Source organism: Myotis myotis, unplaced genomic scaffold (genome assembly GCF_014108235.1).
Source record: "Myotis myotis isolate mMyoMyo1 unplaced genomic scaffold, mMyoMyo1.p scaffold_m19_p_2, whole genome shotgun sequence".
Taxonomy (NCBI): Eukaryota; Metazoa; Chordata; class Mammalia; order Chiroptera; family Vespertilionidae; genus Myotis; species Myotis myotis.
In genome coordinates, this window is record NW_023416324.1 from 14,911,236 (window position 1) to 14,934,648 (window position 23,413).

At 46.6% G+C, this 23,413-nt stretch overlaps 1 protein-coding gene across 7 annotated transcripts in view; it reads right to left on the reverse strand.

The window, feature by feature from the left end:
* The window catches only part of PAFAH2 (platelet activating factor acetylhydrolase 2), a 41,013-nt gene extending 24,805 nt beyond the window's left edge, over nucleotides 1-16,208 (reverse strand). For 5 of the 7 annotated variants that reach the window (XR_004974159.1, XM_036350732.1, XM_036350731.1 and 2 more), the window contains exons 1-6: nucleotides 16,073-16,208; nucleotides 6,416-6,552; nucleotides 5,325-5,478; nucleotides 4,452-4,548; nucleotides 828-896; nucleotides 92-233 (exon numbers count right to left, since the gene is read on the reverse strand). Coding sequence is in view for 6 of the 7 variants with exons in the window: in XM_036350732.1 (XP_036206625.1) it covers nucleotides 92-233; nucleotides 828-896; nucleotides 4,452-4,548; nucleotides 5,325-5,478; nucleotides 6,416-6,505 (552 nt within the window). In the remaining variant the exon portion in view is untranslated. Of the gene's footprint in view, nucleotides 1-91; nucleotides 234-827; nucleotides 897-4,451; nucleotides 4,549-5,324; nucleotides 5,479-6,415; nucleotides 6,553-8,108; nucleotides 8,396-16,072 lie in introns of those variants that run through there. The other 2 variants (XM_036350730.1, XM_036350729.1) reach the window with 2 other exon arrangements.
* Nucleotides 16,209-23,413: the final 7,205 nt, after the last annotated feature.

Below are 23,413 nucleotides of genomic sequence, written 5' to 3' on the forward strand. Positions count from 1 at the left end.
TTCAAGAGAAATTTGGATAAGTCTTCTTGGTGAATGTAGTACAGGGAGGGCAGGCTTATTAATTCTTCTTCCCTAATTGGCACAAGCCTACCTGGCAATTCCGAACACAAAATTCCTTCTCCCCTTCCTTAATTGGACGGTAGGGAATCCATTCCTCCTCCAGCAACTCATTCGAGGGCTGCTTCTCTTCTGGGACCTGCTTGCAGATACAGGTGGTGGCAGCTGACCCATCCCTGAAATACACATGTCACCAGAAAGAAACACGAAGACACTCTTGAGCTTACGAAATCCTTCTTTTCACCCAAGACACTCTGGATCACCCTTCAGCTGCTAGGGGAAAAATCTAAGGGCATGCATAGGAGAGTAGAAAAAAACATGGATTTTGAGTTTGAACCCTAACTCAGCTGTGTCACTTTCAACAAATTATTTAACATCTTTTCTTTCTTTTAAAGCTTTACTACCACTAATTTAAGTGTATTTTTAAAATTGATTTCAGAGAGGAAGGGAGAGGGAGAGACAGAAACATCAATGATGAGAGAGAATCATTGATCGGCTGCCACCTGCACACCCTCCATCGAGGATCAAGCCCACAACTGGGACATGTGCTCTGACTGGGAATTGAACCGCAACCTCCTGGTTCATAGGTAAATGCTCAACCACTGAGCAACACCGGCCAGGCTATTTAACATTTTTGAACCTTGGTTTCCTCACCTTTAAAATGGATCTGATACTTGCATAGTTGTTGTGAGGATAAGGGGACTGACCTATATCCTAGCCCACTGCAGGCACCCAATCCACGATAGTTCACTGTGACTGCCATTGCTCACCTGTGCTCTGGCACAGCCACCACAAAGCCGTGGGAGGCCAGCTCCATGCAGAAGGCTGAATATAGTGTCCTAGAGATTCAGGAAGGAAAAGAAAAGCGATCAGAAAAATGGCCCACCCTTAGCCCCCATTCTAACTATTCTCTGCTAGTGACCATCTCAAAAGACTGAAGGGAGGAAGTTCCATTTATAGCAGCCCTTTTCAAGGTGCTTTCTCCAGCCAGAATATCCCTGCTCTCACCACAGCCCCCAGAGTCCTCTGCTAGGAAGCACGTGCAAATCAATCCATGGTGTTTTCCAACCCTATACACACACACACACACACACACACACAACCATCCCACACCGTCCCTAATACAGTTTGGCTACTTCAACAATTGCATTTTTATTATTATATTGTATGTCTCCCAAATTAGTTCGTAAGCACCTTGAGTACAAGGACTCTATTTCTTTAATATGCAAATCTGCATGTGTGATTTAGCATGTGGAATTTTTGTCTGTCCTCCAGCTTTACAGAAAAAAAAGAATAAAGCAGACACTGTTAACTGCCCACTCCAAACATCTTCTTCCTCCTTGATAAAATCTAATGTTCAGCTAGAGACACTATCATGCCATCAAAATATGACATTTACCAGCCTCCGCTACAACCAGGTTTGTATGTGATTAAATTCTAGTCCAGCAAAAGAAATATAATACTGGCCCAGTTGGCGTGGCTCAGTGGTTGAGCGTCGACCTATGAACCAGGATGTCACGGTTTGATTCCCATTCTGGTCAGGCCATATGCCCAGGTTATCGGCTGGATCTCAGGCGTAGGGCAGGCAGGAGGCAGCCAATCAATGATTCTCTCTCTCATCATTGATGTTTCTATCTCTCTCAAATCAATAAAAAAAATATTAAAAACAAAAAGAAATATAATACTACACTGAGTAATTTAAAAATTTTAAAAGTAAAAAGAAACAGGTAGAATTAATTTTAATAATATATGTAACCCAATAGAGCCAAACATGATCACTTCAACATATAATCAAAATTTAAAGCCCTAGCCAGTTTGGCTCAGTGGATAGAGCATCAGCTTGCGGAATGAAAGGTCCCGGGTTCGACTCTGGTCAAGGGCACATGCCCAGGTTGTGGGCTTGATCCCCAATAGGGGACATGCAGGAGGCAGCCAGTCAATGATTCTCTCTCATCACTGATGTTTCTATCTCTCTGTCCCCCTCTCCTTTCCTCTCTGAAATCAATAAAAATATTTTTAAAAAATAATGTGGTGTTTTATTACTTTTTAAAAATATGAAATCTTTGAAATTCAGTGTATATTTCATATTTACAGCACAACTCATTTTGGACCAGCCATATCTCAAATGTTCAGTAGCCGTATGTGGCTAGAAGCTATTATAGTGGACACAGCAGCTCTAGTCAATGGGAGGCAAACAACTGTGTTATACTTCAGGAAATCTCAAAAAGAAGAGTGCTCCCTTCCTATTGCCTGGAATATGGATGTAATGTCTAGAGCTAAACCAGCCACCCTGGGTCATGAGATATCTTCAGAAATGAAAGCCACCATGGCAGAGTAAGATGATAAAAGAAGCCTGCTTTTCTGATAACTGCATGGAACTACCATATCAGCCGACTACTTCTAGCTTCCTTTTATCTGAAAAAGAAATCAATGTCATTTAGGTCACTGTTATCAGTTAGGATATGGCAGTTTTCTGTTAAATACAATTTCCCCATATCCCAACTGATTCAGGGAGGTCAGTTTCTTAAGTTTCTTTTTCTTTTGGGAGGCAATGAGCATAAGAGCCAGAGAGATTTCTGATCCCTTTCTCATTGAAACTGTAACCTTGGGCATGTATGCCTTCCAGAGCCTGTCTGCTCTTCTGTAAAATATGCACCCTTCCCGGCCTGCCCCAAATGAGACAATGGCACATTGCAAATGGTTAGTGTTTAGAGCACATACCCTGCCCTGGGATGGGAAACCATGAGTCTATGGAGCGTGGGAAGGGTTTCAGAGCCTGAATCAACCACAGAAACTACAAAAGGAAATCATGTCTCTTCCTCCCCCTCCCTTTTCTTGGAATTTTGCTCCGGTTAATGAAGAGCATCCTATCTAATAATAGACAAACATGGTAATTGACCGTACCTTTGCTACACTTCCCATTGGCTAATCAGTGAGATATGCAAATTAACCACCAACAAAGATGGCGGTTAATTGGCATATGTAGGTGTGAAGCTGCGGAGCGAAGACTGAAGGCGGTTCCGGCCGGAGCAGCGAAGGCTTGAAGGCAGCTCCGGCCAGAGCGAAGGCCTGGGTCCCGGATGCCGGAGGAAAACCAGTGCCGGCAGCCAGGGGAAGGGAAGGCCTATTGCATGAATCTTTTCGTGTAATAGGCCTCTAGTTTATTTATAACAGGCTCACAGGTCTACTGAGGTGTGAAGGCTCAATACAGATTGAGACCAAGAAGATCACTCTCCAAAGTCATGTGCTTGCCTGCTGACTATATGAAATACCTGTGAACGTGGGAGAGAATGTTTCTTAGCTTCTTTCCCCTCTAGACTATCTTTCTGAGGGCAGGTGCTGTATCTTATTCACTACTGAGTCCCCAATCCCAGCATAGGTCCTGGCACACAGCAGATACTAAATTTATTGACTAAGAAAGCAATATGGAAAACCATCTACTTGTCTTCTACCCTCATCTCTCATCAACTCTCCACTTTCTGCCATAGGCTATAGTCATGTGAGTCCGTATTCAGGCTCCTCTAGTGAATGCGAATTCCTTTTTATTCTGTATGTCTCACCTTCCTCTCAGGCCAAGAGGCTAGCACAGAGCAGGTGCTCAACAGATATTTTCTGAATGAATGAGAACCTAGAAAAACATAGCCATTGTATTCATTCAATAAATACTTACTGGGAAACAACTACTGTCCAAGTACTGCCCTAGGCACTGGGAGAGAGAGAAGACAGGCATGGTCTCTGTCTTCATGGAGCTTACAAACACTAAAGAGTCTCTGAAGTCTGGTAACAGGGACCCTACAGTTCACCAGCCCATGCTCCTCCAGTTAGAAGCGAAGAGAACTGTGTGTGTGCTCCTACTGGTCAGTCCAACTGAATCCGCACAGACCGCCTGTGGGAGCAGCGTCTGTCCCCATTTGACAGGTGAAGAAACCTAGGCTTGGAGTTCTACAGCTGCCCAAGCTCACACAGAGCACAGCTGGTCTGGCTGAGACTTGAAGGTGAGGCTGAGAGCTCCCCGAGGGCAGGAAGTGAGCCTCTCTCATTCAGTGCAGTCATCCTTCAACATATGTGGAATAAATGACTATCTGACTATAAAGCTCAAACTCCTTCTAATAGTTCTGTGCTGTTATGTTGGAAGAAAACCAGAAGTATTAACTTATATAAATGTTGGAACATGAGAAGCGAAGGGTGTGAAGCCCACTGAAAGGCTCCACCAGGTGAAAGGAGCCTGGGAAAGGCCTTCGAGAGAAGGTGGACTCCAGGCCGGGGAATGAGGCAGATGGCAGGTAAGACAGCTGGCAGATGGAAATGTCTGTTTCTCTGCCTTTTGAGAATAAGTCTCAACAGCTGTCACCAGGCAAGGAATATGACAAGGTCTAAGGGAAAAAAGCTCTTACCTGAAGGCTCCCAGGCCATGGGAGAAGATGATCAAAGGGTATCCAGAGGCCTTTGTCTTAAAGGGGCCATTCCAGCTAACAGGCAGGCGACAAGATCCTAGCAGAGACACGGGCTATAGAATCTCTGGCTGCCCCAAAGCTGCCATCCCAAGGGCAGCCTGGGCATAGGCATGTGTGGGAGCACATGTCCCTCCTTTCTGGAGGACTGTCATGTACTCCTGAGTAGCCCAGGGTTACCAATCACCTTTTCTGTGTTCCCTGGACAGCATGAACACAATAGGAAATGGGAAGATAAATCCAAATGGGAAGAAAGGGGGGTAAATCCCTGAGATGCCAAGGCAGTGGGTAGAGTTCCTAATGGTGGGTCACTGGGGGAAGTGGATGATTCAGTGTGACCCTCCCGAGAAGAGGAGAGAGCTGGAGGGGGAACTGCGGGAGCCAGTATGCTCTTTGGCAGTTAGGCATGTTTCTCTGATCTACACAGCTGGCAGAGTGGGAATTACATGCCGAATAAATGAGTAATAGCCACCATTTATGGAACACATTCTGTCCCAGCCCTTGCACTAGAGGCTTTACATACACCCCAGACTAGAACCTGCAAAGGCAGGTATTCAGGCAGGTTATATAACCTGCACAAGCCCTACAGCTAGTAAATGATATACATCTGGACTCGAATCCAGGACAACCTAACTCTATAATAAAAGCTCTTATTATATAATCCTCCTCCAGCTCTCCACACCATGCTGGCTAATGGATGTCCCACTACAAACGCGCTGGACAAAGCAAGCTGTAAGATACTGTGTCTTCCCGGCGATTTCCTAGGAACATAACCAAGAAGCTGGGAAAGCATCGAGGGGTGAGGCCAACTCTTACCCACAGCCAGGTTGAAGAGCAAACCCCCCCAGCGCTTATTAAACTGCAGGTAATCGGCCAGGCCAGCGCAGTACTCGTAGCGGGGAATCCACAGGGGCTGCTCCATGGTCTCCTCTGACTCCTGGCAGGGGTAGAAGAGTCGGAAGAAGCTCCCCTGTAGGGAAGAAGAGAGCAGCTGCTCACAGCTAGAGGCCCAAGCACTGCTAGATTTCCCAACAAACACACTCAGCAGGTGTCTGGGGCAAGAGCAAAGCACCAAAATGGGAAAACTTGAGCTTCAATTCACATACCTGAATTTTGCATTCAGAAAATCCAGAAAGCACTTTTATTTTTAGAATGCACATAAGGCTTATGTTATTTCAAATAGCCAACTGTATTTTGAATTACATCTGGGGGCACCAAAATATTTTCAGTGCTTGGGACATGGAAAGATTTAAATCTGGCCCTGAGCCCAGGCCTGGAGGAACCCCAGGGGTGAGAAATTAGCCCGCATGCTGAATGGGGTGGCATTGATGGGCCACCTCCAGGCTGGCCCTCGGGAAGCAGCAGCACACTCCTCTTACACGACAGTAAGAGGTCACCAGGAAGTGTGTGCCTCTCACAAGAGAGGGGAGTCCTCGGCCAGCAGAGAAGGACCTAAGAGCTCTTGGAGGAAAAGTCTGGAACCAAAGCAGCGGGGGAAAATAAATGAAGGCAGGAGAGGAGGAAAAGGAGACTGCCTTCCCATCCAGGTTGGGAGTCACAGGCCAATGGCAAATGGTCCACTGCTCTCCTGTCAGACACTCCAATTAGTAGGAGATCAGAAACCTTTCCAGGATTAGGCATCTGCTCTCAAGACGGGGAGAAGGATCTGAAAGCTGCCGTTGAAGCCAGAGCCCCCTTGCTTCCTAGCTGGGAAAAGAACCCACCATCTCTGAGAGGTGCCTCATTGAAAGGAGTAACAAAAATGCCGGGAGGACAGACCTGGGGGCTCTATAACCGGATCCAGACCAGCTCTAACTCAGTCTCCTCCCCATCAGCCTGGCTATGGATAAGTCATACTGCAGGTAGAAGCAGCGCAGGTGCCCCGGGATGGAGCTGCAGACACTTACCTGGGGACTCTGGCCCTCCATCACATCCCCGCAGCCCACCAGGTGGGGTCCTGTGACAGGTGGAAAGCCCACAGACTGGTTGACCCCCATCTTGTCACCAGTCGAATTGAACGGCTTGGGCAGGGCTGACCTTGATGCTGGAGAGTGGAACACAGAACAAGCTCTCGTGGGTTCCCTCTTAGCTTCCTGTTGCTTATGTGTGTCATCTGCCACCCCTGACCACCCCTCCTTATCACCCCATCTCCCTGCCAGTGTGGCTCTTTCCATCTTTCACATCATCTCTTTGCTACACTGCCTTTGCCAAGATTTTGTTGTTGTTGTTGATGGGGGAGGGGTGGTAAAGAGACGCAATTGCTGCAGAGAATTTAACACAAACCTTGTCCTCATGAGGCAAAGAATAATAACCACTTAGACATATTATTTACTGTGTCAGCATTGAACTAAGATCTTTACATATACCACATCATTGCATTCTCAACAAACGTCTGAAGAAGGTACTTAATTACCAAGACCCTGTTTTAGAGATGAGGAAAATAAGGCAGAGAGAAGTTGAACAACGTGCCCAAGTCCCACTGCTTACAGGTGGCAAAACACAGGTCTGTCTAATCCAGACCTGAGCTCTTAACCCTTACTGATCCTGCTCATGTTAAATAGCTGATCCTCGAACAACATGGGTTTGAACCACACAGGTCCACTTATACCTGGATTCCCCCCCCCCCAATAAATATACAGTCGACCCTCCATTTCTCTGGGTTTTGCATCCTCAGATTCAACCAAGCACAGATCAAACACAACATTTTCTATCTGTGCTTGGGATCTGCAGCTGGGAGGGCTGGCTGTGTGCGCTGTTTTACACCATTTTATATAAGAGACTTGAGCATATGCAGATCTTGGTGTCCACGGGGAAGGGGCTAAGTCCTGAAACCAATCCCCGGCAGATACTGAGGCACAACAGTAATTGAGTTTGAGGGAGGCAAAAGCTGTGCATGAATTTTGACTACATGAGAGGTTGGTAGCCCTACCCCACCCCCCACTCCCACCCCCGCATTGTTCAAGGGCCAACTACATATTTACAGAATCACTGACCTAAACTATTGGCTATAAAGGTGGCACTTATGCTGGGCCTTGAAACATAAGGAAGACTAGAGGCAGGGAAGAAAAAGAAAAGCATTTCTAGACAGGACATAAAAAAAAGAGCAAAATGGGGCAGAAATAGGAAAGAGTACAATGGGGGCAGTAGTCCAACCGGAAGCCTTCAATGTGGCAGCTGCGCACGCTTCTGCCTAGAAGACATTCCTGTAACTTGGCTGCTTCTGCATTGGGGCCAATGCCATTGCTCCCTGTCCCTCTTCAATCTCATCACCACCAGCACCGTCATCATTACACTTACTCTGTGCCAGGAGCTACACTAAATGCTTTACATAAATTATTTAATTGAATCCTTTCAACAATCCTCTGAGATACTGTTATCTCATCTTACAGATGAAGAAAATGATGCATGATAAAGTTGGGTAATTTATCCAAGAACATACAGTTAGCAAAACCAGAATCTGATCATGGGTAATATGGCTATAACTGTGGAGAGGATCGTCACACTCTCAATATCCATTCTATCTTGCCCTCTTACACAGCAGCTTCGTGATCTGGTTGTGGCTGACCTATCCCTAACCTCTAGAGTTGGGCCTTAACTGACCTGAGCCAATCAGCCCTGGTATCCCCGGGTCACATAAGTTGATCCAATCAGAGTGAAGCCCAGGACTTTGGTTTGATGGTGAAAGGTCGAAAAGTCCGTGTTTTGAACTACAGTGATGTGCAGATATGAAGACTTGAACTGTCTGTTGCAGCCACTTTGCTACGTTGAGGATGAAGCTACCTGTAGAGGATGGCAGAGCTAAAAGAATCAGAGAAATGGTCACATCTGTGCAAGCATTAAGAATCTCTGGATTCGACTACACCTGAAGCCTGACCCAATCCTAGACTTTCCATTTACATAAACCAATAAATCCCCTTTTTTATTTAAACCAACTGAGTTTAGATTTTTATTGCTTGAACGAAAAGCATCTAAACTGATACACTGACACTCAGCCACTGTGGCACAGTGGCTGAGCATCAACCCATGAACCAGAAGGTCATGGTTGGATTCCTAGTCAGGGCACATGCTTAGGTTTTGGGCTCTAACCCCAGTAGGGGGTGTGCAGGAGGCAGGTGATCGATGATTCTCTCTCCCTCTCCCTTCCTCTCTCTGATATCAATTAAAAACACACACATTTAAACTGATACATTGAGTCCAGTCCTCAGCCCGCATCTTTTTATTTTACTTATTTGTTTGTTTGTTTATTATGTATTTTTATTAATTTCAGAGAGGGAGGGAAAGAGAAAGAGAAACATCAATGATGAGAGCGAATCATTGATTGGCTGCCTCCTGCACACTCCACACTGACCCAGGCAAGTGCCCTGACCAGGAATCTAACCATGACCTTCTGGTTCATAGGTCGATGCTCATCCACTGAGCAACACCAGCCAGGCCCTAAGCCCACATTTTTAATCATTACATTACTCTGCTTTTTTAAAGATGTTCTGAGATGGATCAGAAAGATCAAGTCATAAAAAAAAAAAAGGAAGGAGGAAACCAAGATGGCAGCATAGGTAAACACCAGAGATTGCTGCCTCGCACAACCACTTCAAAAATACAACTAAAAGACGGAACGGACATCATCCAGAACCACAGGAAGGCTGGCTGAGTGGAAATTCTACAACGAGAAGGAAAGAGAAAAGCATACCAAGACTCAGAGGAGGCGCAGTGCGGAAGTAAAATACTAAGGTGCGGAGGTGCACACAGAGCGGGCTGGCGGCTGAGGGCGCGGTTGTCGTTTTCAATCGGGAGGGAGTCTCAGGCTCTGAGCTCCAGTTCCGGGCGAGTCTCTAGGGACCCAGACTCATACCAGAGAAGCTGGACTGTCTGGCAGCGGTCGGAACTTGAAGGCAGCTTTCTCTCTGAGGGGCTTGCAGCGATTACCAGGACATTGAGAAGCAAAGCGTCTGAGGGCAGTACTGAGAGCAGCCATAACTGCTAGCCCCGCCCTGTTGATCCCGTGGGACCTGCCCCGCCCAAGCCCTGCAGGGAGGCTTTTGCTGGATAGCCTCAGGCAAAGGCTAGATTAGCACCTCCCTAGAGATCCAGGAGCCAGGAAACCAAGAGGTCAGAGGGGGACCATTCAGTTTGCAGCTCTGTGGAAATATAAAGGACACACTCAGGGGGCAGACTCAGTGAGCACTAAAGCCCCAGTGAAGCAAGTCTTGCCCCAGAGGGGTGTCTCCAGCACAGAAGTTCTCCCACTGCAGACACAGCTGATTCTCATAGCCAGTTGGCCTGGAGGTCAATTCCTCCCAGTGATACCTACAACAATCAAGGCTTAACTACAACAAGACTATGCACAAAGACCACAAGGGGTTGCACCAAGAGTGTCCTCCTCAGGTAATTGGGGAGGCTGAACCACTGGGCCCTAGAGGACACTTAGCACAGAAAACCACTGTATCAACACAGGGAAGCATAAAAAATGCGGAGACAAAGAAAAAGGACACAAATGACAGAAATGGAGGAAAGCAAACTACTGGATATAGAGTTCAAAACCACACTTTTAAGGTCTTTCAATAATTTTCTAGAAACTGCCGATAAGCTTAATGAGATCTACAAGAAATCTAATGAGACCCTCGATGTTGTGATAAAGAACCAACTAGAAATTAAGCATACACTGACTGAAATAAAGAATATTATACAGACTCCCAACAGCAGACTAGAGGATTGCAAGAATCAAGTCAACGATTTGAAATATGAAGAAGCAAAAAACACCCAACCAGAAAAGCAAAATGAAAAAAGAATCCAAAAATACGAAGATAGCGTAAGGAGCCTCTGGGACAGCTTCAAGCGTACCAACATCCAAATTATAGGGGTGCCAGAAGAAGAGAGAGAGCAAGATATTGAAAAACTATTTGAAGAAATAATGACAGAAAACTTCCCCTACCTGGTGAAAGAAATAGACTTACAAGTCCAGGAAGCGCAGAGAACCCCAAACAAAAGGAATCGAAGGAGGACCACGCCAAGACACATCATAATTAAAATGCCAAGAGCAAAAGACAAAGAGAGAATCTTAAAAGCAGCAAGAGAAAGAAACTCAGTTACCTACAAGGGAGTACCCATACGTCTGTCAGCTGATTTCTCAACAGAAACTTTGCAGGCCAGAAGGGAGTGGCAAGAAATATTCAAAGTGATGAATACCAAGAACCTACAACCAAGATTACTTTATCCAGCAAAGCTATCATTCAGAATTGAAGGCCAGGTAAAGAGCTTCACAGATAAGAAAAAGCTAAAGGAGTTCATCACCACCAAACCAGTATTATATGGAATGCTGAAAGGTATCCTTTAAGAAGAGGAAGAAGAAGAAAAAGGTAAAGATACAAATTTTGAACAACAAATACACATCTATCAACAAGTGAATCTGAAAATCCAGTGAATAATCTGATGAACAGAATGAACTGGCGATTATAATAGAATCCGGGGCATAGAAAGGGAGTGGACTGACTATTCTTGGGGGGGGACAGAGGTGTAGGGGATGGGGGAAGAGACTGGACAAAAACCGTGCACCTATGGATGAGGACAGTGGGTGGGGAGTGAGGGCGGAGGGTGGGGTGGGAACTGGGTGGAGGGGAGTTATGGGGGGGAAAAGAGGAACAAATGTAATAATCTGAACAATAAAGATTTAATTAAAAAAACAAAACAAAAAACAACAAAAAAAAGGGAAGAAGAAGAAAATAAAGTTCAAGTCAAAGCAATAAGAGACCTTAGCCCTGGCAGGTATTGCTTAGTGGTTAGAGCGCTGGCCCATGCACCAAAGGATCATGGGTTCAACTCCAAGTCAAGGGCATGTACCTGGGTTGCAGGTTTGATCCCCAGGCCAGATTGGGTGCGTGCAGGGGGCTCTCTCTCTCTCTCGCTCTCTCTCTTCCCCCTCCCCCATTCCCTCCTTCTCATCCACTCTCTCTAAAAGTCAACGGAGCCCTATCCAGTTTTGCTCAGTGGATAGAGCGTCAGCCTGGGGATTGAAGGGTCTTGGGTTCAATTCCGGTCAAGGGCACATGCCTGGGTTGCAGGCTCTCAATCCCCAGTAGGTGGTATGCAGGAGGCAGCCTATTAATGATCCTCATCACTGATATTTCTATCTCTCTCTCCCTTTCCCTTCCTTTCTGAAATCAATAAAAATTATATTTTTTAAAAAGTCAATGGAAAAAATTTCCTTGGGTGAGGAGGAGGAGGGGGAGGAGGAGGAGGAGGAGGGAAGAAGAAGAAGAAACCTTAGAGATAATTTTCATCAATCCTTCCCACAATCATCTTCGCCCTCCCCCACCTCCCCACTGGCCCAGTAACCTACATGTGCTTTCCTGATGAAGAAATCAAGGTCCTACTTGGTTAAGTGAGCAGCTCAAGGTCACAAGCAGAACTATTATCACACATAGATCTCCTGACTGCCAACTGTCTGGTCCAGTGGAAAACCCCAAACAACCAATAATCCTAGTGTCAATCTATTTAACTTTGGAAGGTAATAAATGATTTCCTTTCTACTATAGACTTCCTTTCTCTGAAGCCAATTTAAAAGTAAACCCAATTCTTTTTAAGAAGCTGAGCTAAGGGATGCACCTGGGTTGCAGGTTTGATCCCCAGGCCGGCTGGGGCGCGTGCAGGAATGGACTATGGCTACGTATTTCAGAAATGACTGATGCAATCAGTGGACTATGTAGCCAGTGAAATTGAATGTGTGCTGCTTAGGGTGCTGGTCTCAGACATGACCTTTCCCCTTGTCGTTGACGGCATACAAAAGGAAGACCTACACAGGGGCACAAGACACATGTCACCCACACGACAATGAAGCAGCAGAAAGTTCTAACTGCCATAAAAGAGGGTCAGATAAGACAGTGCAGGAGTTCTCAGAAAGAGAGCTCCTTTAGCTCGGGAGTGGAGGGGATGGTGGAAAAAGTTGACTTTCAGGTAGAAAAAAGTGTGAGCAAAGGCACAGAGGTAAGAATGCACACAGGAGAAACGAGCAATGAGGAAAGCATGCCAGGTGAGAAATGGATGGTGTGATCAGATCTGAAGGGTAGCAGTCCCTCAAGACTAAGGAGTTGGAATCAGGACGTAGATATCAGAGAGATGAAGCCTGAAAAACCCAAGTTTGAGCCCTAGCTCTTTTGCTGCCTAGCTTTCTTACCTTGGGCAAGTTTATCCGATCTCGCTAAGCCTGATTCCCCATCTGTACAATGAGAATACTATCCACCTTCATAGGGTTGCTATGGGGATAAATGAAATAATGCATTTAAAGTACCTAGAGTATTACTTGGCTCTTAGAAAATATCCAGGAAATATCTATTGATTGACTGAAAAGTAGAATTAAGCGTTGACAACTGAGTGGATCTGGGGAGTCAAGGGAGAAGAAAGAGCCAACTATGAGTCAGGTTTCAGGATTGAGTAGAATGATAGCAGCTTCTTATGGGGAGAGATTTTGGTCTTACCCCACAGAGAACAGTGCTTGGGATTGGAATCAGAATGAGTGGACTTACAAGCAGCTAAACAGGAGTGTAGAATCCTTTGGGGTTCCTGGAAAGTTCTGGGAAAGGTTATCAACTAAATTAAGGTTGGAAATAAAAACTAGCAGGGCCAGTATAGCTCAGCAGTTGAGCATTAATCCAGGCACAAGAGGTCACCGGTTTGAATCCTGGTCAGGGCACATACCCAGGTTGCAGGCTTGATTCCCTGTAGTGGGCATGCAGGAGGCAGGTGATCAATGTTTCTCTCTCATCGATGTTTATATCTCTCTATCCCTCTCCCTTCCTCTCTCTCTAAAATCAATAAAAACAGTTAAAAAATAAAAAATAAAGAAGCCAACTGGACACAATGAAACTAACATAAAAATGATTCTGTATTCTCTGGGCTCACACTGACTAATGCCCAAGTAGAATGGAGAGATGGAAAAATCCAACCTGTCTTGCAAATTTTGCCTAAGAAACATCCACAAAAAGCATCCAGTCATTTCTAATCATTGCTACAGAATTTTCCAAGGAACCCAGCCTAGATGTCTCTATCTTCTTTTGCTCACTTTATCTAAATAATTCATGGTGGTGCCTAGAAGACTCTCTGCCCTTCCAAACCTGCCCCATTCATCAAGGCCCATGAAATCCCTGGTTTTCTCTGAAGCTTCCCCAAGTCCTTCCCACCTTCCCTCCTCTCAAGTCTAGGCACTGTCTGCAGCCCCCACTGGTAACCAATCACAGGCTGCCTTATGACAGTTCTTACATTAGTACTTATTCTAGCAGTTTTCTAGCAGTGACTTGCCTGCAAGTGGCCCAAGTAGAATCTAAATCAGAGGTTCCTGAACCTATCATCACAATCATCTGGGAATCACTCTTCAAATATAGAGATTTTAGGGCCCCCATTCCCAGAGGTCAAGTAATTTTTAAAAGCTTCCCGAGTGTTTCTGATTAGCAAGGTTTCAGAACCTCTGGTTCAGTTGGTACACAGGATTTTTCTTTTATTCAGACACGTGTACCTGCAACATTTCCTGAGTGTTCCAGTTCATTTCCAAATTAATGAAATGATTACTATGATTTCACTTTGTTTAATCCCATAGCCACCAGAAACATATTCCTGCTAGTCACTAGGCTTAAGGCAGTGCCCTGCAATAATAGGCCTCAATAATTCATTTATCCAATAAACGCTATTTAATATTTTACATACTTATGCCTTATCTCTTCAGATATACTACAGAGGTAAAGATTGTTTTGTACTTCTTTTCAGGCCAAACCACCTATCTTCATGCTATCTCCATATATTAGGGACCCCCCAAAAATGTCCCTCTATGAGGCTTTGTTTTAAACTCCCTCAATTTTTAATCTCTTTTTATCTAAAAGTAAGGCTATATGTTATAGTGAGGAAAGAAAGGCTTTGGTGAAGTTTGAATTCCACCCCTGCCACTTAATTGGCGGTGTAATCTTGAGCAAGTTCCTTAAATTCTAGGCCTCTGATAATTTAACCACATGATAGAAATAATGAGCACTCATGAAGTTGTAGATGAGGATTAAATTAAATAATATATGTAAGTTAAATATATGTAAATAATATGTAGAAGGCACTATAACCATAAATGGTAGCTCTAGCATTATAACCACATGAACTCTTTGAGCCTAAGTTCCTTACATGTAAAATGGGGGCATAGAAAACTTAAATTAAAAAATTGATATTGAGCCCTAGCTAGTTTGGCTCAGTGGATAGGGCATCGGTCTGCAGACTGAAGGGTCCTGGGTTCAATTCCGGTCAAGGGCACATGCCCGGGTTTCGGGCTCAATCCCCAGCAGGAGGCGAGCAGGAGGTAGCCAATCAATAATTCTCTCTCATCATTGATGCTTTTCTCTCTCTCTCCCTCTCCCTTCCTCTCTGAAGTCAATAAAAATATTTTTTCAAATTAATATTGCATAGGGCCTGGTACATTTTAAGTGTTCATAAAATGTTAGGAATTCATTAACAATGCCGTGTCTCTCTTTTATCATACCAAACCAAGGTCTCTAATTTTTTTCTGGATTAAAGTCTTTGGCAAAATGCATTCTTTCCTCCCAGCCTTTTCCCGCCTGAGCCAGCCCTGCCAAGACCACAATCTACAGAACAGGCCCAGAAGAACCGAGAGGGAAGGGATAGGGCTGATGCCGCGGTTGTCCATCTCCCGCTGGGGCCCTGCTCCCAGCGAGCAGACGCCTCCCTCCGCCAGCTGGGTGGACTGCTCATCTCCGACTACTTCAGGACAGAGTCCCAGATAAGCACTTCTTCGGAGCTGCCTTTCAGGGAAAGCTCTCTGGAGACTCAGAGCTCATTAGCCTGACCTTTGGTCTCCGGAGGAAGTGAGGAAACACCATCCTGCGCTGAGAGACAACAAGCGCTCGGGGGACAGGCTTGAGCAACAAGGGGGCAGAGCTAAACAAGGAGCCAAGACAGGACTGTTCCAGAGCCCTGATAATTCTAATAAAAATAACCCCCCTCGCCTGTGGAGGCTTTACAGTTTACATAGCACCTTCACACACACCGGCCCATTGGCTGCACCACGCAGCCTCATCCGAAGAGTGGGGGCGCAACTGTCATTCATCTCCGTTTGGGAGATGGAGAAAGTGAGGCCCAGGGAAGGATGGTTTGCCCGAGGTCGCTCCGCCAGTGAGCTGCGGGCTGGACGGGAACCCGGGCCCGCTGACTTCCAGTCCTGCCGGGCGTTCCCCGGACGGAGAAGCAATGGCGAGCCTTCTCCCACTAGCATGCGAAACAGCAAAGTGAGGGACAGTGAAGCACACAGGTGTGGCGAGTGAAGCCCAGGTTTCCGAGAGGTGAAGCTGTGGGCTCAGGGCGGGGGTGTGGGGGCTGGGTCCTCAGCCGGGAGTGACGGCTGGAGAAGACAGTGGGAGAGTTAAGCGTGTGGGTGGCTACTGGAGGCGTCGGAATAGGAACCAGAAAGGACGAGACGTTAATATGAAGTTCCTGGCATGAGACGAAGAGCACCATACCGGGCGGGGATATGAAAAAGTCTGCAGACACCTCCGTTCAGAATCGGAGCTTCCCCCTCTCCAACTTACCCAGTCAAGCTGACCTCTCAGAAGCAGCCCAGACGGTCACTTCGACGGAACCGAGAAACTGCCCAGGAGCTCATGGCCCTGTGGTAGCTGTAGTTTCTAGAACTCAACATTGGTACTTAAAAGCATTTCCCGCCTCTCTTTCCCGAACTATAATTCCCGTGGTGCACCGCGCAAGATCGCGCATTTCTACCCTAGGACTACAATTCCCATAGTTCTACGCGGCCCTTTGTCGTTGGGAGAAACCGCCCAAGGCCCGCGATGCGCTGCAATTCCTCCCCCTGGTGGTCAAGGAGCCACCTCCGTGGTTACAAGGCTCCAGCGGAAGTTTCTGCATTTAGTCCTATTAGCAACCGTCAGCCTCACTGTTCCTTCAATAATTCCCAGGCGTGCTGAGAAATAGCGTGGCTTCACTTTATTTTTAGGAAGGTGGGAACTTGTTGCCTGTGAGAATAAGCGACTGCTCATTCAGGTGAAGTGCGCATTTCCTACCAACCTTTACCTGTTGACTGCAGGAACTTTCTATTGTCCTTCTCCAGGAACAAGAGAAACGTGAGAGATCACTGGTCCCCCTGAGCCCCGACCCCTCCATCCTCCCTCACCTGGCTGGCTCTTTGCTGGTACTTAGGGACACACGGGTGAGCAATATGCCATCCGCAGCCTCAAAAGAATTCACAGTCCGGCAGAGGATTCCAACGAATAAATAATTACAACACAGTGATATGTGCTTGTGGGAGCTTTGAAAGGTGGTACCTTCCCAAGGGGAAATGAAGTCAGCAAGGCTTCTTAGAGATCTTAGAGAGAAGTTAAAGTTGAAAACTGAAGGAATAGAATGTAGAAATACAAGGAGTGTGAAGTACGTTTTACACTCCGCTAGAGCACAAAGCGGGGGATAAAATGGAGAGAGAGAGAGAGAGAGAGAGAGAGAGAGAGAGAGAGAGAGAGAGAGAGAGAGAGAGAGACCTGAGGAATAGGCAGGACCACATCCTCAAGAGTCTTGTAAGCTTTCATAAGAAATTTGGTGGGGTGGGGGGAAGAGGACATCTGTAAAAATAGTTAAGCCCAGCGAGTGTGCCTCAATGGTTGAACATCAACTCATGGACCAAGAAGTCACAGGTTCAATTCCGGGTCAGGGCTCATGTGAGCTCAATCCACAGTAGTTGGTGTGCAGGAGGCAGCCAATTGCTGTTTCTCTCTCATCGATATTTCTCTCTCTCTCTCTCTCTCTCTCTCTCTCTCTCTAAAAAACAATAAAAACATATTTAAAAAACGACAACATGGACTTCCAAAAATATTGTAAAAAGAAATAAAGTTAAAACAAAAAGACATTTGGATCATTCAAGCAGCTCAAAAACTTTCAATGGCTTCCTACTACCTACTGAACGAGGTCCCAACTTCTTAGCCTGGCATTCAAGGCCTTCCCCAACCTGTCCCCCACCTTCTCCAGAAGTGTTGCTCATGCTCATCTTTGACAGGAATCCCTTCTCTTCGGCTCTGCTCTGTTCCCCCCTACACTTCCCTCCTCATCATTCCCAAGAAGTATCAGGTTCTCATCCTTACTTCCATACTCGTGCTCTTCCCTCCACTAGGTACATTGCCCTGCCTGCTGCCTTGTATAATCCTGTTCTTCCCTGAAAATTCCTCTAGGTCCTCACTTTCCATGAAGCTTCCCTGACCCTTCCAGTCCCAAAGGGTCTCTCCTCCCTCTCAGTTGCTGGGATATTTGTGTGTGCCTCTCATTTGGGTGCTTATTTCACACTAGAGGCCCGATGCACAAAATTCATGCAAGGGGCTCAGCCCTCGCAGCCACAATGCGACAGCTTGCCTTGGCCCTGGCAGCAGCCCTGGCTGCATGCATCCAGAAAGTAGTTTGGCTATCCGGTCTAATTAGCATGTTACGCTTTTATTATTATAGATTGCCTTGTGCCATCTCCTAGGTAGGAAGCTTTAACTCTGCAATAAATTATGAGCAACTTGAGGTCAGGGGCTGGGTCCTACAGCTGACCCTTCCATCTGCCCATCCCGTGCGCCCTCAAATCACCAGTGTTCAGAGTCTGTGCTTTAGGCTTCTTTAGGCTCATCTCTCCTCCTGATACACTGTCGTCACCACCATCCTTCCAGGATCCAAGATAAAGTCATCAGGAGAGAGTGGTGGCAGCACTGCACTGTGGTAATTAAGCCCCGGATCTAATTAAAGCTGTGGTTGATGGCAGAACATAAAAAGCTTAGTGCAGAGCAGAGAGAGGCTCCCTTTGGCTAATTAATCGGTGTTCTGCTGCTGGTCCAGAACACTCATGACTGCTTAACTGGATTCCCAGGCACGAGAGGGGCAGCTGGAGGTCATTTCTCTGTCTCCTGCTCTAGACCAGGTCACGCTGGGGACATCTACAAGTTGAATTTTAAACTTCCCAGAAACAGGGAAGTCACAGCTTCCTTTACCTCTTTTGTCACTGTTAGGAAGACCTGCCTAGGCCCTAGGGCCCAAACTATTTTCTGTTGCAAAATAAAATACTTGAGTCCAATTGCATTTCCTTCCAATCTAGTCTCTTCTGGGATTAACACCCAAATGCTTTGAGTGTTCAGCAAATGGTTGATTTTCCAGCCACAGATCTCATCTTCCAATGGCCCCAGGTCCCCTTCTAGTTGGCCACAATCCCTCCCTGGCCTTTACCTTGTTGCTAAGTTACTTTAAGTTGGTATTTGAGTGACGAGCTTTGGATTTCCTCTTCTCCTCCTGACAATGGGAAAAATAAAATAGAATAAGCCTTGCGAAGAGAGTCACTTAAAATGGAGTCGGGGGATCATTAAGGAGGTGAGGCCTATGCAGGTCTCATGTCTCAGTTCTTGGAATTTTCGTTAAGTTGCTGACAGGTTGCTACACTCAGCTCAAGGCCAACACAAACATCTGGGTCAATGATGGCTACAAGGACGTATGCGGACCTTGCCTCCTCCTCAGGGTGACCAGACTGTAAGCATTCTTCACCTTGAAAGGAACCAATCCATTCTGACAACCTCCATCATCATTTATATAATGGGTGTAACCAATTCTAACTGACCTAGCCAACATCCTTCACTTCCATGGGGCACCAAAATTAGAACAGCACTTATGGTTTTGCCCTTTATAAACCCTGCCTATCTTTGTTCCCATTGGAGCACCATTTAGGTTGCTACCCGAATCTACAAACCGACCGCATTACCATTCTTCCTATGCTCAAATAAATACTTTTTATTCTTTATTACAACTTAAACTTTATTTTTTTTTTTGTTAACACCCTCTACCTGCTGAAGTCGGCAGACATTTCTTAGTCAAAGCATAAACGTGTGTAAAATGCATTAATATTATGTGTACAGCTTAACCCCTTTTAAAAATTTGATGTCATCTTCACCTAGTTCAAAATGTAGGACATTTCCAATACCCTGAACGGTTGCTTCATGTCCCTTCTCAGCTTACACCCACTCATCCCCGTTCCCCAGAGCAAACCACTGTTTTTCTTTCTCTCTGTCATCATCAACTAGTTTGGGGGAACAACGTCTCATAACTTTTGACAATAATATTTTATGCTCAATGATCCATTGACGTCTGTTACCTGTGTCACTGCCATTCCTGTCAAAGACCACCGGAGACACACCTGTAATTGAATAAGTTGGATACTCACTCCAGGGAGGCAGAATACACATGATAGGGAACTCGAAAAGAGGGTACAGAAAGGACTTACAGGACTTGGGCTTTTGTTAGATGATTTCAGGGAGGCTTTAAAAAAGCAGGGCCTTGCTCTGGATTGGATGCTGTCAGACAGTGGAGGTAATTCTCTGACTGGGATTTGAGTGATTCTTACCTTGAAGGAGGGAAGACGACTGAGGTTACAGCAGCCCTTAGTAAGAAGCACGAGTCTCTTATATGAGGGTAGGTAGAGGGTGGTTGTATTAGGGGCAAAAATAGAATATTGAGGACTAGCTATGGTTATGGGAAATATTAATCATGCTCTGTTAACCGTGATTGCCTTTTTCTGGCTAAAGGCAACCTAGCTTTTAACCTAGCTGGGAGTTGTACGCCTCCAGGGAGTCAACCTTGGCATACAGTCCATTCTCAATCAAGAACTGCCTAATATCATGGAAGCTTAACCACCTTGTTGCCCAGACAATGGAGTCTGCCTGCCTCCAGCCCACACTGCCTGTAATCTGTAACCATTATACCCAATCTTATTCCTTTTCCATACTTCCCCATGTAATCTTTGTTCTACCCAATATAAGCAGCTGGTTTAGGGGGGGAAAGGGTGGAGACCAGATTTTTGTGGGTGATCTGCTGCTCTCCCATACTGCCGGCATTATTGGAATAAATGCTCAAATATGATTCAATCTTATCTCTGCTTAATTGGCTCAAGTAGGACGCTTTGGTTGCCTGGTTTCATATTCTTTCATCTCCTTATTCTCAGCCCTCCCCCCACCCTCCTTGCACTAGGCTTGGGGGTATAACATTCTCAAACCTAGCATGCCCTGTCACCCTCCATGCCTTTGCAAGTGCTATCTCCAATGGCGACACATGTGAGGAAGCCATTGTGGTCCATCCAGTGTCCCCCTTCACTATCTCCCTGCCAACCTCCACATGATGAATTCCAGCCGCCAGTGTCCAGCCCCGGTTAGACTCGTGTTGGTGCCACGTGCTTAGCATACCCGGTCTCATTCCGTTGGCACAATCATTTTGAGACATTGGTAGTGTCAGTCCCAGTTTGTAGGTCAGGAAACCAAGGCTCACAGAAGGCAGGTGGCTTACACAAGGTCTTGGAGCTAATGACTGGCAAAGCCAGGATCAAAGCCCAGATTTACCCGTCTGCCACTGTCGTAGGTGGCGGGAACGGCGTCAGGTATCTGACGGGTGGGGTCGGACCAAACCTGGGTTCAGCCATCTCGGTACTTGGGTTCTGGCTAGGAAAGAATTCAGAGCCAAGACCCAAACTGTAAGAGAACAGTTATTTGGTAAATCATAGAGGTAGAAGTAATTCCTGAAAGAAACGGGTTGAGGAAATGAGTTATAGAGGTAAAGGAAGGGTCCTTGGAGCTTGGAGGTGAGGATACTAATGGTACGCTCCTGGGCAGGGGCGGGGAGGGGAAAGGAGAAGGATGGGGAACAGCAGGGCTTGCTCCCGGGAGGGAGAGCACACTGGGTCCTCCATCCTAAGGGTTTTAAGAGTGAAGATTTTAGGGGAGGTCCCAGGGGAAGATTTTAATAGAATATTCAGCAGTTTTCCAGGTGTGTCCTTTCAGGGTTGAGGTCTCCACTGGCTGATTGGCTGGCACCAGGGCAGAGGGCATTATTCAATGCAGCTGGTCCTGACATCAGCCGTGGCCGCTTTTGTTGCTTATCTGGGTGTGTTAGGGTCACTGAAGGAGGAACGCATGAGGCCAAAAGTGGTAAACAATTATAAATGTATGAGGTCATCTGGAAAACCAGATGGGCTGAGCCACAAAATGGTGCCAGCAGCCAGGGACCAGGCAGTCAGAGGTTTGTTTGTTTTTTGTTTTGGTGTTTTTTTAGTTTTGTTTTGTTTAATGTATTTTTTTATTTATTTCAGAGAGGAGGGAGAGGGGGAGAGAGAAACATCAATGATGAGAGAGAATCGTTGATCAGCTGCCTTCTGCACAACCCACACTAGGGATCAAACCCGCAACCCGGACATGAACAGGAATTGAACTGTGACCTCCTGGTTCATAGTTTGATGCTCAACCACTGAGCCACTCTGGCTGGTCAGGCTAGAAGTTTTAAAGGACTCTAGGTGGGCTTTTTCTGCGGGTCCTGATCCTGGGCAAGTCGGAAGGGGAAAGATGATGGTCTTAGCAAATGGAATGTGGTCTAAGCAAAAGGGAATGTCGGTTGTGAAATGATCTAAAGGTCAGTTTCCCAGGGGAAAGGGTATCAATTATTTGATCAGTCCTAACAGGTATGGTGCTAAGATACAACTGAGGCAAAAATGTTACCTCTAAGGAGGAAAGGTCAGGGGGTCCAAACTGTGTGACCAGCGGTATGCTAGGGGAGGACAAGTCACCCTGGGGTGAAGTCCCACCCTACAATTGGTTGTCCATTGCTAGGCACCTGGGGCTTGCCACCCTGGTGATCTGTACCTGGCCCATTGCCCTTGCTCTGCTCATGTCTGTCCAACTGCCCACTACACTACACACCTTGATGCCTGGCTGGAGGAAGAGGATAGCAATGAGAGCCTCTGAGGCTGCTCCAACATTCACCGCCCCCCGTCCCCCCTCCCCCCATCAGGTCTAACTTTACAACTGAGGGGACATCCCCTCCCCCAAGGCAGTCACCAGAGCCCTAGCTGGGAGGAGTAGGGACTTTGGAGCCCAGAGGAAGGAGTGCAGGCTCAGGGGGCTTCCTGCACAGGGAGGGGCAGGACACCCGGCCCACCCCCACTGAGGAGGGGAAAACTGGTGAGGCCATTACTCTTTCTACTGTTGGGCTCCTTCCATTCCTTCAGGAGTTTACTTGGCCTTCGCAATGGCCTGCTTCCCAGAATCTCTCATCAAAAATGATACTTGAGAAAAAAAAAAAGATTATTGGAGGCCAAGCCAGTTCAGGGAGGCCCAGAGGCAAGGAAGGCCTGAATTCCCACTCTTACACTTCTTTTCCTGGCTCCCATCCCTGTTATCATCAATCCCATCAAATGCCTGGAAAAGCTCCCGGCCTGCAGAACATGAGCTGGCCTGGCAGGTACCAAGTTCTCAGGAGGTTTGGGGAAATGAGGATGGCGTGAGGGGAGAACCCTGACCGACAGCACGGCATCAGCCCAGCTTAAAATCCTCCTCAGGCTGCTTTCTGCCTCCGTGGCAAAGCTTGCACCCTTCTCAGAAGCCCAGGAGGCCTTTGAGATCTGGATCAGCTGCCCCCAGCCAGTTAGGTGCACTCCTTCTCACCCAGAGTGACAGGCCGGTCCCTAGGTGTGAAGCACTCGGCCGTGCATCTGTTTGTGCGGATCTTTCCTGTCTGCTTTCTGTCCAGTCTTGCAAACCCAGCAGAGCTGACACTTTTTCTGAGAAATCCTGGCTGAATCCCTAACATGCATTGACATTTCCCACAATCGCACACGTCACAGAGCAGTGGAACAACGGTGTGCAGGTCTGCCTCCCCTCATGGCCATGGGCTCCTTGAGGGCACAGATGCCATCTGATTCATCTCAGTGGGCCTAGCACAGAGCCTGGGGTTAGGACTATAGGGCAATACGATCCTTAAGGGCTTCCTGCCACAGAAGAACAAAGACCAGGAAAAACTTGCTGGACACCTGGAATCAGACCATGTGAGGACCTGAAACTGTCCTAAAGACACCTGATTGCACATCCAGA